Source organism: Rhea pennata, chromosome 6, assembly GCF_028389875.1.
Source record: "Rhea pennata isolate bPtePen1 chromosome 6, bPtePen1.pri, whole genome shotgun sequence".
Taxonomy (NCBI): Eukaryota; Metazoa; Chordata; class Aves; order Rheiformes; family Rheidae; genus Rhea; species Rhea pennata.
In genome coordinates, this window is record NC_084668.1 from 5,992,859 (window position 1) to 6,010,591 (window position 17,733).

At 33.5% G+C, this 17,733-nt stretch overlaps 1 protein-coding gene across 1 annotated transcript in view; it reads left to right on the forward strand.

The window, feature by feature from the left end:
- LRP1B (LDL receptor related protein 1B) overlaps positions 1–17,733 on the forward strand; it is a 339,912-nt gene that overhangs the window by 136,525 nt on the left and 185,654 nt on the right. Inside the window, exons 29-32 of the mRNA XM_062578228.1 lie at positions 7,691–7,840; positions 15,016–15,156; positions 16,070–16,195; positions 16,961–17,092. Of these exons, the coding sequence (XP_062434212.1) occupies positions 7,691–7,840; positions 15,016–15,156; positions 16,070–16,195; positions 16,961–17,092 (549 nt within the window). The remainder of the gene's footprint in view (positions 1–7,690; positions 7,841–15,015; positions 15,157–16,069; positions 16,196–16,960; positions 17,093–17,733) is intronic.

The window sequence follows — 17,733 nt, forward strand, 5'->3', positions numbered from 1 at the left end:
GCCTTTTTAATGCCCCATCAATAAAGTGTTTAAAGCATTTACTGTGTTTTTTGTAACTGAATGTAAGTGAGCCAAAGCAAAAATAAATGACACAATAATTTGAGGTTAGAGCAAACACAATATATGCATTTTAGTCCATAAATTCAAAACTGTTCTATAGAAAATGTGTGGTAACTCTTTTATTGTTGGTTTGGTTTTATATCTATCCACTTTAAGAGACTGCAGTCTATGTATTTGGAAAAAAAGTGCTCAAGCCACTGAATTTAAGGTGAGCACAGAGGAATTTAATAATAATTGGATAATATTAAGAAATAATGTTGTGTGCAACAATATACACTGAATATTATATGATAGATGACAGGGTCACAGGGCTCTGAATTCCAGTCCTTACAGTTACTATCAAGTTTGTTTTGACTATCAGTAAACCCACTGAACCAAATACATAAATGCTAAGTGTTGCTTCTTCCTGTAATTATGTCAGCTCTGACTGTGTAGGCTGCGTGTGCAAATCCACGTTTTGTGACATTTTTTGTTCGTGGACATGTCTTACTGGTATCAGATGGACTATTTATGTATGCAGTTAAACATCTGTTTATGCCTTGTAGGGCTGAGAATTGTGACAAAAGTGGGGTTTTGTTTTTTTGTTTTTGTTTTTTATTTCACCACAGATCTGTGAGTGAGGCAAATTGTCGTTGTGTAGTAGTGGACTAATTTAACATGATCAAGATATTTTTTTCACATCAAAAGTTCTCATTGCATAATAATGAGAGTAAGGAAAGTGTAGAGATTTATTTTTTCCTTTCCTCTTGCCAACGTGAATCCAGTTCTAAATCATAAAGTACATCTGTGTGTAGGTTTAGATATGTCTGTGTAAAAAGAGAAGGTAAAACTTCCTTCTGTCTATCCATGAAATACTTCTGAAGTGCTGGATGTCTTTCGCTTAATTTTATTATCCATCGGGATGGACATGAAAACAGCTTCAGTGGCATGTCTTTTTTAAATGTTTGAATTAGTCCTCTCATTAGAATAAGAAATATACATGCTAAGAATAAGAAAACACTGCTAAGGAACCAGAGGAGCATACTAACAAACTTAAATTTAATAATTCATTTTTAATTGATGAGTTAAACTGTCTGTAGAAGTGAAATTTCAGTTCATGTAACGTACTGATTTGAATATTTGGGGAGCAAGATTAAGTGAACACCCAAGGAGGATATTGAGAAGACAAATATGTGGCTTATTATATTTTGATGTCTTGAAGACATAATTTCAAAATTTAAAGAACGGGAGAAAATTTTCCAATCTGTGACTTGAAATATGCTGATAGTATTTTCTCACTTTGAGTCACATTAAAAGAAGGAAATTCTTTCAATTTAATTAGAATATGTTTTAACATCAAGATAATGGCGGTAGTTAGATTTTTGTCACTCATAATCTTAAGAGGACAGATCTTGGGTAATTTTTGTCTTAATTATGAGGTATGACTTGTTAGTCCTTTCTGCATTTCTAAAAGGCTCAAATATTGACACACATGCACCAGTTGAAAAAAAGAGCTATTCACTGGGGTTTCATTAAATTACAGTCTTAGGGATTCGATTTCATTGTTTAATTTGGCTTTTATACTTTGTGAGGTCCATCATGGATATTTTGAGCTTGTAATAAGTTAAGCAATTGTTCATCTTAAAACTTGAAAAATATAAACCATGCCTCCTTTGACTTGTTTTCAAAGCATTTAAAAAACTAGAATTTTAAAATTGCGAAGTATTTTTTATGTCTATTCATAGGAAGTTTTGAAATATCTTGGTTGGATAAATGATCTTTAAAAGCACACTGGATCAGTAGCTCGGCTGCATTCAAGAGACTCCATAATTACAGGATACAGTGATGGGTTTTTTTGTTTTGTTTTCTTTTCTTCTAAACAAAAGGGATCATTCTTCTTGTTTCTGTTTTGTCATGATTCTAGTGTAGCATTATTTTCTGTTTCAGCTGCTCTTGTTTTTTTCCTTGTCTGACTGTGTACTTGAAAGTTCTTTGATAATTCATTTCTTTCCAATAAATAGAGCAGTCTGCAAACAAAATAGTTGCAGATATAAGCAGAAAATCCTCTTGAGACTTGAAATTTTATCTTAAATTTAATTTTTTGGTACACTACCTTTATAAGTTACTTCTTAAATACACATTTTTAGTGGAGAAATAAGATTAGTGATTTACTACTTCTGAGCACTATTTTTGTGCTTGAAGTATAGTCAGCCATAAGGAGTTAAGAAATCTTTTTTATTCCATTTTTTTTAATAGTTACCTGAAGCTGTTTTGGGAAATGTGGGTAAAACTTCCAAATTATTAATCTTGCTATAATTAATCTAAGCTATAACAACTATATCCAACATTTAATTGACTTACAGTGCAATTTAGTGAGCTAACTAAAGTGCTATTAGGAGTCATCTCCATGAACTTGACCGTGTACCAGAGCAAAAATACTAACCTTTATTTGCCAGCACTAGAAGCTTAGAGCTCATAACACAGTTTTAAGATTGAGGGTATTTTGGAACTTCTGTGTAGAAACTGCTGTATCTGGTAATTTTAGTAAAGTAGAAAATGCATGTGAAAACATTGACAGTATAAGACATAATTATTTTTTTAAAAAACAACAATATAATTCTTAAAAGATTTGTCAATTTGTTTCTAATATTTTAAGACACTTTGAAACAATTGTCCAAATCCAAAGACAAAAATTATTATCTGTGTATGGTCTTCAAATAGAATATGTTTTAGTTAATTATAACAATTTTTTTCCAGAAATCTAGAACAAGTGAGAATGGTAGGTGTCACTAGAAAAGCGAACACAAGAGACTAAAATAAGCAAGGCAGTATTAACATATTAGGAGGTCATTTAATGTTTTTGACAGCACTGTTTCTTTGTAACCTCTTCTGGTAAGGTGGAAGAACATAGAGCTGGACTGGCAAATATCAGGCATAAGTTTGAAAATTTTGAGGAGATGTAATTTTTCACATATCCACAAATACAGGATTCGATGTAATTTCTTGGTTTTGATTTTAGGATTTTGATTTTTCTTAAAAGATACTTTCAGAACAAAACTCAGGGAACAGTAGACCAGAATATTTTAAACCGTATTTTTTGTTTTTTCTTTCCATTATTCCTTGAATTTGGTTTACCATGTGGCAGATTCACTGGACTTGTTTTTACTTTGAAAACAAAGATTCATAATTGACTAGTTTACGTCAGTTGCATGACTTTTAATCTGTATGTGCAGTATGCGTGTATACATACAGTACACACACAAACAGAATTGTATCGTAATCTTATCAAAACAACTAAACATTTATTTTATGAGTGTACTTTGCTGTCAAGTCCTAACTTGAAACCTTTTAGTAGTTTTGGCTGAAAAAATATTTTTAATTAGAAATCAGCATTCTAGACAATTTTCATATTTTTCTAAGATTAGCTTAATCTCTAAGTCTACAGCAGTCCGTCTTCCAGTACTGAACTGCCCAATTTTGCATGTTATCATAGTTATTTTTATTTTACTTGTAGTCTTTTGTCATTGACAGATGCAACCTAAAAAAGGATCATTAAGATGTTAAGAGAGCAAAATATCCATACAGTAATAGATCGCAACCTAATGAATAAAAATGGAAATTTTATTTGCAATGATTGGAATATTTTACCTAAAGAAGGTTTCTGTCAAGCAGCGGAGGTTTTCGGAGAGCTACATGGAAGCAGAGCTTCATGTTCTCTGAGATGCTTTCTGTGATGTTAGCATGATTAGGTTCATGAAGTACATTGACTTTTTCACTTAATGATTAACATACAGTTTAATTAATTTTCATAGGTGTTCCTTGGCTACTGAATATTCAGAATTATCTCAGATAAAAGGTTAAAGCAGACTTTATAAATAGAAGGAAGACTTATGAAAATAGATGGCCAAAACATTCCTGTTCTTTTTATAAAATACTTCTTGCTTGAACTTTTATTGTATCATAGATTAATTAGTGGGTTTTCTTCTGCAGACACACTTCTATTTTGCTTTGTGAACATAGCAGACACAAGAAAGAAACGAAATTGCAGTGATGTCTGCTTCTTAAATTGTGTATTAAAATTATTTTTTCAACAAACATTTGGAACAAAAGCTATTTGAAAGACATGGATTATCTGGATATTTTTGTGTAGATTAGTCCCTTTCTAGGATATGAGTGTTTGTTCTAGTTTCTCAGCAAAACCATGGTTCATACACCTTGTTTAGTTATGCTCTTTCTGCTTTGTCCATAGTGCCGTAGTGAAGGATTGACATCCTATGTTAAAATCACTGGTATTTGAAATAAGTATTTGAAATCACAAGTATTTGAAATTTGAGCTGTTTAGGTTAGAGAAGTTGTTCAGATTGGGAAAAGGTTATAATACTGGCCTACATTAAATTCTCAAAAAGGCAAGACATTGAAGAAATGGCAGAGTAAAGTGGTCATTCCACGGAAGACAGAAATGAGAACGGAACCCAAAGAGAAAATTTTGTCTCTTCAGAAGTGGCCTGTCCCTCAAGAATCCAGCTCACTGAGAATTTCCTAAGCCTTGAAGAGGCCCATCTTCTTCTGGAACATAAAAAGCTAGATCTTAAAGAAGCTAATAAAACAAAATAGGTAAACCTTTGTGGCTGAATGTAAATTTTTGGTCAAGAAAATACATTTTCATTTTTCTTGTTCTCATGACATCCAGTCTACATTGACTGAAATTCTGAATGCCGGATGTATTTCCGACATGAAATGGAGCTGCAGTTAGCCTGTTAGAGGCTTTCATTCTCAGGGTGTCTCATAGTCTTTCCTTTCAAAGGTAGATTCCGTCTGTGATTCAGGAAGTCAGGATTAGAAGAAGTTTCTGTAAGAGCTCTATGAAAAGAGATGACACTACTTCAGTTTTATAGACTATATTTGGAGAAATTTTTCATTCTTTTATTTTACCAATTTTTAGTATTACAACTATAATTTAAGTAATGCATAAAAATTGGAAGATGTCTGCATCCTATTAAATAATTTTTATTTTCACTATTTTTTATCTTAGATTTTTTGAATCTTAATTATAACTCTGGCTTTATTTTAAATATATGGTTTAGTCTTTAGAAATCTCTTGACCCACCAAGACCTGATCACCATTGTATTAATTTGCTGGTTCATGTCCTGTAGGTAGGAGGAATTGCATATGACTTTGATTCAAAGCTTCTACCGTATTAGGTCTGTGTAAAGGAGGAAGAGTGTGACAGCAAGTCACTGCTATGACACTTCTTTGAGTATATTACAGAATGTTGATTTTCTTTACACTCTTTATGCAAACTAGATCTATCAGCTCAGCCTGATAAATGCTAGCAGTTCTCCTCCAGATATCTCATCTGATGATTCTCAGCTCCTTGAAGCTCTCTGAGTGTCTGTGATGCTTTGTCTTCCATTGATGGACCTGCCTTCCTTTCTTCTCAGTTTTCCAAAGAGAAAAAATGTGCAGTGTAAATAAACATGAGACCGGTATTTCTTGCACTGAAGTCAGTTAATGACCAGTGCTTTCCACTCATTGTTCCAAAGGGCGCACAAGATTGCCGTATGGTAGCTGCTTACAAAGTCAGTAGATATTTCTTCTCTACAACCTACTTGTTTAGGCTAATTTAGACAAATGTGACATAAGGCATAAGCCCACAGCAGAGTGCATCATCTGTCTGTGAAGCTTGCTACTAGCAAATCACCTGTTTCTATTAGTAAAAACAGGAGAATTCCTGAAAACTCTATCTTAATAAACAAACTCTGTCTACAATTAAAAATAGTATGTTTTCACAAAGGTCAATAAATGATGATATAACAGAGAAGAAAAGTATTCTGGAAGGGAAGATGTGGTAGAAGTGGGATTAAGGAAATAGGAATGTTAGTTCTGTCAGTTGTTGGAGTGTATTTGGTATACTCGTGTAAAAATATAAGAAGCAGGAAACCTGAGAACATAGCATTGTAATTGCTGTGTATGAAGCACTGGTGGCAACCTTATGAGTAGATCTGTCCGTATGAAAGTAGTGAGCAGCTGATTAGTAGCAGTAAAGAGACAAAGAATAGCAAATGCTGTCCATCTCAGAGCAAGGAAACCTTTATATAGAGTACTGTATTTGTAACTGTAGTAAGGTTCATCCAGATTTCCGGGAAAGCTTCCTATGCTCACCAGACATTCTGTGACTGCAGCTTGGTTACAAGGTCTGCGGCACGGTCCTTTCTCATCGATTAGTGCTTATTTTACAAGCATGAAAACAGTTAGGTGATAGGAGATACTGCAAGATCACTTTCTCCTGAAGCAATTACTCAGTATCTTTATCTTCTTCTGAGTCTTTCTGTCTGCTTTTTGTTTGTTTTGTTTTGTTTATTTGTTTTTTCCCCCTCTCCCACCACTACGTGAACCTGTTGCAGATAGGGGGAAAAGTATCACGTACTGGAAATGAACTGTAAAACCATTATTGGAAAGCTTAATAAGTGGAAGCCTTTTGGTCTGTTATGTCAAATGTGTGTAAAGAAGTAGTGGCATGATGCCAGCTATAAGTATTGTAGCACACAGCACTGCTTTTTCACATCAGGGTTTTGAAAATGGATGTGGCTTTCCATGGAGAAGCAGATTACAGGATAGGAGGAAAATACTGTTGAATTTTTAAATCTTGACCTATGAAGTGAAATACAGTATTTTTTTTGGCAAGTTACTGGATACCTAACATGAGTTCTGGGAAAAGTCTAGTAGCAAGGCAAATTATTGTGCTATATCTTGTCACTATGCCCAGCTTATTTCACAGTGGAAAATCTACTACAATTACTTGAATATTTTGGATTATAGAACTCCGAAATATTTTTTCTCCTTGTTCTTTGCTATTACTTCCTCAATAATATATGCTTTGTTTACATGGTAGGATATTCTGCAATTATTTTTATTTGTACATTTTTCTTGCTTCTAACTCTAAAGAACCTGGAACAGGTAGTCCAGAGAGGTTGTGGAGTCTCCTTCTCTGGAGATATCCAAAACCCACCTGGATGCAATCCTGTCTAACATGTACTAGGTGAGAGCAGGTGGATTGGACTAGATGATCTCCAGAGGTCCCTTCCAACCTCAGCTATTCTGTGATTCTGTGAATTGATCATGAAGTCACTTAACGATGATGTGAAATTAAAATTAATACCATAAATTTATTGAGAATTATAGTAGCTTTTTTGTATCTTTACGGGTTGTCAGCATTCTAAGCAAGGGATAGTGCACATGGGAAGAGAGCAGGTTCTTCACAGATTTTAAGCCCAAAAATCACTTTTTTTTAAAAAAATCTTCATATATCCATGAATAAAAGTGGTGGATTCTGGTGGGCATTTGCTAGTAGTTAATGACCTCTTTTAGTCCTCGGTTCATTCAAGCAGTTGCTCACTGCCAGATACACTTTCTTCAGTCAGCCACTGATTGATTTCTGTAAATAAAAGAAGTATAAAAAGACAAAAACCTTTGTAAAGTTTGCTGTTTTCCTTGTAAATAGTCAAGTTTATTTTGTTTTTTAATGGATAGGTGATAACAAATACTTCTAAAATTTTTTTGGCTTAAATAAACTTTTGTTTGCAGTGTAAAGATGCTAAATATATATTATAAATTAAAGCCACAGTTTACAGCCATATGTGTTAATTGCAGGTTTATCGATCGATTATGTGGAAAACAAACTTTACTGGATCAGTTCAGGAAATGGAACCATAAACAGATGCAATTTGGATGGTGCTAATCTTGAAATAATAGAGTCAATGAAAGAAGACTTGACAAAAGCTACAGCTTTAACCATTATGGGTAAGTCCAGTGGTAACATCTTACTTTTCAAGTGACTGGATGATGATAAATTATGCATTATCAAAAGCCTGGAAAACTTACTGTGTTAATGGAAACATGTATAGTACATTCACTAGTGGCTCATGTGTAAGCGAGTTCGTTGAACATGCAGTTTGTAAGCTGTATTACAAGTGTATATTTCTAAATAGTACAGTCGTGTCTATGTATACACAGAGTAAGGTAATAGACTGATGGCTTATATTCGGTATAGTTAGTTGTAAAGCACGTTAGAAGGTCTCCTTATTGCAGAAAATTATCCATGACTTTTTTCTTCTGCTACTTGTTTTTTCCAACATCTCGGTTCAGAATGGCCCCAGTTTGACTTTTCATGGACCTTGTGAATACTTCTTCAAGTTAAGATAGCTGATATAAGTTGATGATTTGGATTTTCAGATGTCTGTTGATCTTTCTTGTATTAGATTAGTTGAAAAATAAGTTATTTGTTACACACTGGAATTATATTTTCAGTTTATGAACGTACACTTTATAGTCATTTTTCCTTTGCACCTTAGAAATATTTAGAAACATTCAAATTGTCAAAAAAAACATCAAAAGAGAAAAGATAATGAAAATAAAGTTTTTCATAAAGCTCACGGAATCTGTAAGTTGTAGAATTGCTGAATATTATGAGAATATCACTTCAAATTAACTTCACTTTTTATATGCATCTTCAGCTGTTGACCTTTGCTTCAGCAAGGATAGGATGCTTTAAGAAGCTCTGGTGTGACCTGGAACTAGTGTGTTATGTTTTTCTAAGGATAGTTTTAAAACTTTCCAAATTGCCTCCAAATAGTTTACTCACTCCTACTCTGGTTTGGTTCAAAATGATTTGTATTTAGCTTGAATTTTTTTGTAAAAGGTGTTTTGATAACTAGATTTTTGTTTTTACAGGTAACCCATTAAATGCTACTGTTCTTTTTAAAACATTTAATTTGATTGATAAAATCTTGCTCATTTAATGCCTATGTAGTTAGTGCAGTTGTGTAAGTCATGTTAAATGAACTTCAGATTTATTTATGCAGAGTAAAATAGTCATATTTTAAAGTAGCATTCTATTGTAAGAGGTTTATTGTGTAAATATTTGGCCAGTATTGAACTCTGTATGCTGTAAAAAATCAGTTGGAGAGGAGACACTTTTGTATATGGATGTTAATAGGGATATACTGGCTTTCCTTGACTTGATTGTGGCTAGCAGTGGAGAGAACAGATGACCTTTACTTCGGGGAATGATTGGAGGTCTTTAATATAAAATATTGTTAAGAATAATTGTTCATACTGTAGCTGAGATATATCTTCTATATCAGGTCTTTAACTGAAATTCACCAAAACTGCAATAATGATGATTGATCTGGGATATTGAATTCCTTCTGACTTATTGAGTTCCAGAATTCCTAATCTTTGGGGTTTTGTTTTTGCTATGCCTTTTTGAGCTTGGTATATATGAGTTGAAGATTATATTCCATTTGGAGTATGGCACTGACTATATATAAAATTACTTTTTTTTTAAGCACTTATGCATACTGATATTTCTTTTATTATTGCCATTGTGTATTATGAAGATGTTGCTGTAAATTTTTCATTAAGTCATGTTAGCTCTTCTACTCTTCCCATCTTTTATCTAAATATACATTCATTGTGTGAAATATAAATGACTGCAAAATTACCCATTTTAGTTATTTTACTATTCAGAAAAGTGTATGAATTCTTTGTTTAGTACCTCTCACTATTTATTGTCTTTCATTTGGTCAACACTGCTTCAAAAATAACATCAGAATAGATTCCTTTAGTAACTCAAATGATGAGAGTTTAGACTTTGCTGAATTTAATTGTGAAGTGAAAGGTGCTGCTTAGATCAAGGAATTTCAAATATACACACCTTAATTTTCCAAGCCATCAGTCTTCTAATTGCCATAACACCATTCATTACATTAGCATTAATATACGAAATATATCTAGGCAATTTGCCCAGTTCTAAGTACAGTACATAGTTGTCTTCTATAAATGCTCAAACAGCCATTAATGAAAACTAATGGCCCATCAAGATTTGCATTTGGAGTAGTGCTTGAAATCTCTGAAGGATTGTCCACAATGCTAGTGTAGCAATTTTTGGCATTTGAAGTTGCTGTTTCCCAATATGTTGCCGCTCTTAATGCTAATTACCCAACAAAATGGATAAATACAACAATTTTAATGTATATTATAACCCAGTTTCAGCAACAAGATTGTAATTAGTGATTGAAAAATGTTCTTGTTAGCATAATCAAGCAAATAAATCATTTAACTTTAGTTTACTCTTTAAAGGTCTCGAATAATGTTGCTTTTTTTCTTTACTATTTTGTGAAGACAAAATTGTTTTTATGCTAGTCAAGTGGCTTTGTAAATCATGAAGTGTATTCTAAATATAAGAACAGATTAATTTAACCTAATGTTAGAAATCACAGACAAATTAACTAGTGAAGCAATATATGAATAAACCAGAAAGAATCTTTCCAAAATTCTACTTCCAATCACTGTCAAATACAATACCGTAACATATTATTTTCTATGAGATTGCTGTGGTGTATATTGCCCATATAGCTGTATCTAAACAATTAAAACCTCTTTATTCTTTAGCTCTTAGGCATAGCTGGCCAGCTACGACCAGTTCATGCTTTTTTGGCCAGTAGTCATACAAGGATTGATGCCAAGGTGCCAGGATTTCAGAATTTGGTCTTTTTATTAATATCTGAAATGTCAGGATTTGTTTGAGCTTCAGCATTCTTAGAACTTAAGTCATTCTTTCTACTTGAACTTCCCCTAATATATCCTTATCTCTTTCTAAAACTTTTAGTGCACTATGTAAAACCACGGTAAAGAAAAATAAATAAAAATTCAGTAAGAATTCTGTAAAGTTTCTGTAAAATAAAAATTCCCTAAGGGCAAGTAATAAGTTTATACTGTGCTGTATTATCTTCTGTTTCTTGCGTCTGTTGTGAAGGGAAGGATCTTTGTGATCTGAAGACGAAAGTATCAACCGTTCCTGATAGGAGTGATAGAAGTTGTGTAGATACTGTGTGTTATATATGAGCAACAGTCTCACTTAGCAAGTGAGTAAGCAAAGGAGGCTTCAGTGGCTGATGTGGAAATGGATTGGTTCTATACTAGAGAGGGAGAAAGGAAATGGTGTTTGTAACTATTTGTAATTAAACTTGATTAATGACAGCTCATGCTTTCATCTTTTGGTGAAAGATACACACTAAAGATATATGCGAGTCATCAGATTGGTTTTTTGCTATGCTGTTTTCAGAAGTATAATTTTGAATTTATAACATAAAAATGCAGAACTCTTTCTGATAAGGTGGGCTTAGATTGTCAGCTTGTCAGTTAGGTGGAATGTCAAGGAATGAGCTTGGACGGAGGTCACCTTACTGCCTTAGCCTTGTCAGGTGAGTAAGGACTCAGGAAGGGTGTTCTGGCTTTCGAAAGAAAATGAGAAACAGGCACTGTGAAATTTATTCTTAACTGGGAAACTTCAGTGACAAGCTGAGATTTTGAGGCCATCACATCATACTACTGTGTATGCTCAAGAGTCAGCGTGGACTAATGCAGTCAGGGTTTGAGATGGGAACATTGGCTATGGTGACTGACCATAGTGTCAGTGGTTGACCATTCCTTGCTGGAATTTGAATTTGATATTAAAGCTGTTTAAAAGCAGAATACGTTGGGAGGTAGAGCCTGCTTTTCTAGTATTCTATGGTTCTTAAAACAATTAGTGGTTATAAATGATTGTAATGAAAAAATATTTTAGAATTAAAAGCAATTTTATTCATTTGTACAAATTTAATTTCTTTACAGAAGTAAAATCAATAGAATTTTCACATATAACTAGGCATTTTGATTTAGGAATTTCTGTGAAAATATCCTCAAATTAATAGTTAATGCACTGATTTTCATTGTTTCCTATGTCTTAATGCTGCAATTACTTCAGCTTCTCTCTATACACTTTAGTCTGTAACACCTCACATCTTTCATCTTTAGGCCTCGCTGCTTCATTACTCGTTTCTCTCCTCTTTTTCTGTATGTGAGTTCTCTCTATTCCGGATGCTACCACAGTACTCTTGATTTCTTCTAAATTAGTTAAGTTTCTCCCCTTCTTTCTTTTTATTCCTTCATGTGTGTTTGCTACTTTGGAGCTACAGACAGAAGCTGGCCAGCAAATGTGCTGCTTGGCCATCTGCCTGACAACAAACCAGAGGGATTCAACCATTCAGTCGTTCAGCGATTTTGCAGTACACAGGGGCAGTGTCGGGCAGGATTTTGGATGCGGTGGTTTGTGAGTTCATCAAAAAATATGATGTATGCGTGTTCTTAATTTTGCTTCTGAAGGAGATCTGTGTGTTGATGAAGATTGTATTCTGTGTGTTGATTTTTCTTAAGGTTTTAAGTAGTAATCGGCAACCAGCAGACCCATTTCATGCCATTACTGTGAAAAACAGTCCATCAAGTGGGATACAGGATGCCAATGTTTCTGTTGCGCCTGATAGAAATAGCTTGCAGTGCTTTTCATTGTGTGTGTTTGTCCATTACTAAAAACACGAGGGAGTTCTTCACTGAAATAATGGTTTAATGCAGTGGCTGAAGGATGGCATTAAGAGTTAGTGTTGGTTAAGTGTTTTGTGTACGTTGATTATGTTGTGTGTTTCAGTCTCACCTAGACAAGAAGGGACTGCTCTGCTTTGCTTCCCGTGTCTAATTAAGATTGATGAATAGATAGGAACAAGCTGGCTGAAATTAATTGCAGTAAAAATGAAAAGATTATTTTATAAGGGAAAGAACTGATGGACTTTACATTAACAAGGGCTCTTCACTGTGAGAATTCAGTTGTTATAAGTTAGCTGTGTCCTCATTTTGGAAGTCAGTTTATTTTTTCTAGTATTTTGTCTGTTAAAATTACACAAGAAGCATCAATACTATCTCTATTACTGTTCTTTTCGCTGTGACAAAGTTTGCTACTTGCCCTTCAGAAATATATTGCTGCAACTTTAGTCCATTCTTTTGTCATCTTTGGGCTGAGCTGGGGCCATGTAGCTTGTGGAAGATGTTTATGTAGACTATTTTAGCATGCTCATTAAGCAGGTGGTGTCATCTTTAGTGTGTAATGCCAGTGCTCATATACCTAAAATTTATAAGCTTTTGCTTTTTCTGTTCTGGCATGTGGCAAGTCATAAAAGCATATTGTGACTGATTTCAGCACCCTCGTTCTGTAGTTGTGATAGTCTCAGATGTGATGTAGGTTTGATACAGTCCGTGGGCACTCCTAATTTATGGTGCTTGACTGTTGTCCCTGACAATATGGTCGTGAGTAGCTGTGACGTACAATGCTGTTGTCAATGGTGCTCTCTTCACAGAAACAGTGGCAGGAGGTAGGTGCTGGAAGGCAGGTCTGTGATCTTCATGCTGTACTTCAGAGTTACAGTAAAGCTAATAACTGTGCCCTTTTATGTAGACAAGGATATAAATAGTCACCAGACTAGAAGGGCATCTCTGGGAGTTCTTGTGTTTTTCTTTCCTTTGGACTCTTTCTCTTTTCCAAGCCCTAGAAATAAGGAATACAATTTTTCTATGAGACCTGCTGGAAAGACTTTCAAAAGTATGCACTTAATATCCTTTTCTTCTGTTTGTATGATTTGCTCTTGCTGTCTTTCTTGATAGATCTCCTCTGCTTTTTTTTTTTTTTTATCTTTTTGTTTTGTGGTTGTTGTAACTCGTTCCACAGTCCATTTGTACAATATCAAATGATGGCATGAAACATAAACTACTCAAAACTTGATAGGAATATGCTCAATTACAGGTTTGTTTCAATTAAAGTAGTAAAACATATTACCTTAAAGAAGTGATAAATCTTTAACACTAGGGTATCTTGTTAGCTTTTGTTAGATGAAGAAAAACTAACAAGTCCTTCAACTGAAGAGGCTCCTTCAATTCCAGCAAAGTTTCAAAGTTGTATGATAACAAATTACCCTGATAAATGTTGCTTGCATTTGTATTGCTGTTCAGAAAATTGTTGATGTTTAAATGTTGTTGATACTTAAATGATGTTAATGAGGCTTCAAAAATAACATCATCTTGAAGTGATATTCAGAAATTCAGAAGTGGAATGAAATAAGTAATATACATGTCTCATGAGTTTTCAGATTCTTAGATTCTTGAAGTTTTTTTTTTTTTTTTTTTTTTTTTTGAAGTAGCTTGTTTTCATACATTGTTATTTAATTATTATGGAGAAGAATATCTTTAAATTTACACTAATACTGACTTCTAGATCTTAATTTCCTTTCTAATGAAAATTTACATTCCACAGAAGCTGATATGGTCACAGGAAAATGATAAAAACTCTTTATTATTATACTTATTTCATGTACATTTCCTGTCAGAATTTAAGTGAAATTTTCATGACTATAGCCATCTGAAATGCATCTTGAAAAATATGTTGCATACACGCAATTGTGCATCAAATGAGAATCCTCTGTCATAATTATTTGTCAAGTCCTACATAATATGATTGATATATTTTGTATGCATGGATTTACGATGATGATTTAAAATTTTATGCTGCTATTTGGATAGCATGTCTGTGTTTTGTTCTGTTCTTTTGCTATCTCATGTAGATCATAAGGAAAAGTTTCATAATTTGGTAGTCTCAAAATTTCTTTAACACAAGTGACATGATTCTTAATTTTTTTATATACTATTTGTCATACTTATTAATTTGAACACACAAGCCAAGTACTGAAAACCTGGAACCTGAATCCCTCTCATTTGGACATACATAATGAATGGACATGGCAAAGTTTGAGAAAAAAGCATCTGATCTGTGAATAAGGTTCTGTAATTTTCAGTTATAAATTGGGTATCATTCACAGCTTTTCACTTAAAGATGCATGTAAAAACCTAGGACCTAAACCTAAAGAGAAAAAAATAAACTTATAACTCTGAAATTCCTCTTTTTAAAATAATAATTACATTCTTGGTTCCTTGAGCAGTTTTCATTATTATTGATCTGAGAATTAAGCCCTAAAGTTTGTTTTCCCCTCAGGTTTCAAGCATACATAATTTGCTAAAGTTATCCTCATAGTTCATAAAACTTCAAAATTTTACAGATAAAAAACTCTGGTGGGCAGACCAGAATTTAGCTCAGATTGGTACCTGCAACAAAAAAGATGGAAGAAACCCAGCTGTCCTGCGAAACAGAACTTCAGGTGTTGTACATATGAGAGTGTATGATAAAGCAGCACAGCAAGGTATGTTAAGTTTTAGCCATTTTCAATCAACTTTTAGATTGCATGTTATCTTTTCCAGTGTTATTTTCCTAACATACCTAGGGTTAAGTAGTACTTATTTCATTGTAATTCAGTAATAAAATACAGACAAGTACAAGAAGTGTGCTGCATTCTGCTCATTGGAGAGCTGTACATGTGCTTCATCTCTATACACACAGCTTTTTTATGAGCATATTCACCTAGCCAGAGATTCCTACAAATTTCAGTGGTCCTGAAGAATTTTGAGACAAGTGTCAGTGGTCAGGGTATATCCTGGGAGGCCAGAGGGTTCTAGTACTTGCATTGGGTAGCACTTTGCATTTGGTAGACAAATTCCAGTGATACTATTAACTGTAACAGCTATTTCTTCAAGCAAAGTTCAAATCTTACATTCAAATTCAAGTTTATTGCATGTGAGAGTAGTGATGATAGTTGATTAACTGCACTAGCAAAACATCAGCTAAAATCTACAGCATTTTGCCTGCAATAAACTTGCTATTATATTGAATTAGAAATATTTTCCTGTGTTATAGTTTATCTGTGGAACATAATGTCGTATTTCCCTCGGAAGTGATGGTTTTTGCTATTTTGGTCTGCTAACTCTCCTGAAACAAATTTGGATTGTCCAGCGCTCTGCAAGGGCTAGCAGAGATTTTACAGTTTTCTTTTGCAACTGAAATTGCACCATGTTTTCCCATTATACAGTTGCTAAGTTTTTCACTCCTAAATTTCTCCTAGTTCAGAAACCTTCTCTGTGCTTAGCAGATATAATAACTGATGTACTGAGATTACTTTATGATAAATTATTGTATGTATTGATACTACCTTGTTTTAGTAAGAATTACACTGTTCCAATTTTGTTTGCTCTTGTCTCTTCTTCCTTGTCATGTTATAGGTAGTAATTCCTGTCAATTAAACAATGGTGGATGTTCCCAACTTTGTTTGCCAACATCAGAAACCACTAGAACTTGTGTTTGTACAGTGGGCTACAACCTTCAAAAAAACCGTATGGCATGCAAAGGTATAATACTTTTCAATTTTTACTTTAGCTAACTTCAGATTTATAGGAATGCTGAAAGAAATGAATAGAGAATCTGTATTTATTCATTTTAACTTAAGTAATGTTACATACTATGCTTGATTGCAGCAGGAGCAGAGAAATGTCTGTTGTGGTTAAGATGGAATTTCAATTTAGCTTTTAATCTCTTGTAGTTCTGCATAGCTTCCACAAATTTGTAGAAAACTCTAAGGAACATTTTTCATTATTTTTTTTAATGTAGGCAAAAAAAAACCAGACTGTCTGACCCATTGAAATATACATGTATGTTTCAAGGCCACATACCTTATCCTAAATATCTGAAAGGTTGGGTATATTCTCTTATTATGCAGCCCTGAATGTACAGTAAGGTCTATTTAAGCAGAGGAAAAAAAAAAAAAAAAAAAGAAAAAGAAAAGAAAAGAAAAACCATGGCTTACATACAAAGTCTTACTTTTTCCTTTGGTAATACAGAACAATGGAAGTCAAGCATCGTCTTACTGTGCCTTATAGTTGTGTAAATTTGCTATTATTTATCCCGACATGGAACTGCTGCATCATGCAGTTCAGAGTGTTATCCTGGAAAGTTGCAAACCAGGAAAACCATGGAAATGGAAAATGGAAATGGAAATGCTGAAAAATGGAAATGGAAATGCTGGAAAACAATATCCAGTGCTTCTTAATTTTTCTGTTCATGTTAATCAGGAAATATTCCATTTTGCTCTCATTAACTGTCTGATTTTCCCTTAGGTATTGAATCATTTCTTATGTATTCTGTTCACGAAGGAATTAGAGGAATTCCTCTTGATCCAAATGATAAAATGGATTCTTTAATGCCTATATCTGGAGCTTCATTTGCTGTGGGCATAGATTTCCATGCAGGTAAATATTATGCATAGTCTACTATATATATAGTAAAATTTAATAAAAGAAATTAAACAAAAAAACAATTTTCAAAACTTCTGAGTAACTACAACTACCTATAAAGCCAGTGGAAGATGATTGTGTTTTACAGTGTTAAATTCAAGCTATTGATGAAAGATACCGTAAAATAGATACTTTGAATTTAGGCTGTTTAATTAAGAAATACAATCAACAACTGTTTCCTATTGAGGTGGGAACTTCCAAAAAATACTATAAGCTAAGTTTAAAAGATACTACCATGAATGTATTTTGCAAATTTATTTCATAAACCTGTTACAGTTCTATAAGATATACTTGTAGGGACAGAGCTTTTTCATAATCTACTTCCTTTAAAGTGTTAAGGAATAGAAACAAAATAGATTTCTTTCTGCATGGTTAGTGCTTGTAGTGCTGGTCTGGTGTAAACCAAGTCTTAAAAAATATGGAGGGGCTTTTGTGAGTATGTTTAAGGTCTGTCTCTACTGTGATTGAAATCAAATGAAATGGCATTCAAAGCAAAAATAGATTGTAACTTTATATCAGACTGAGGTAGTACAGACTTTTGAAAATGTGTAGTATTATAGATTAAATGTTAAAATTACGTTAAACAACGCAACAGT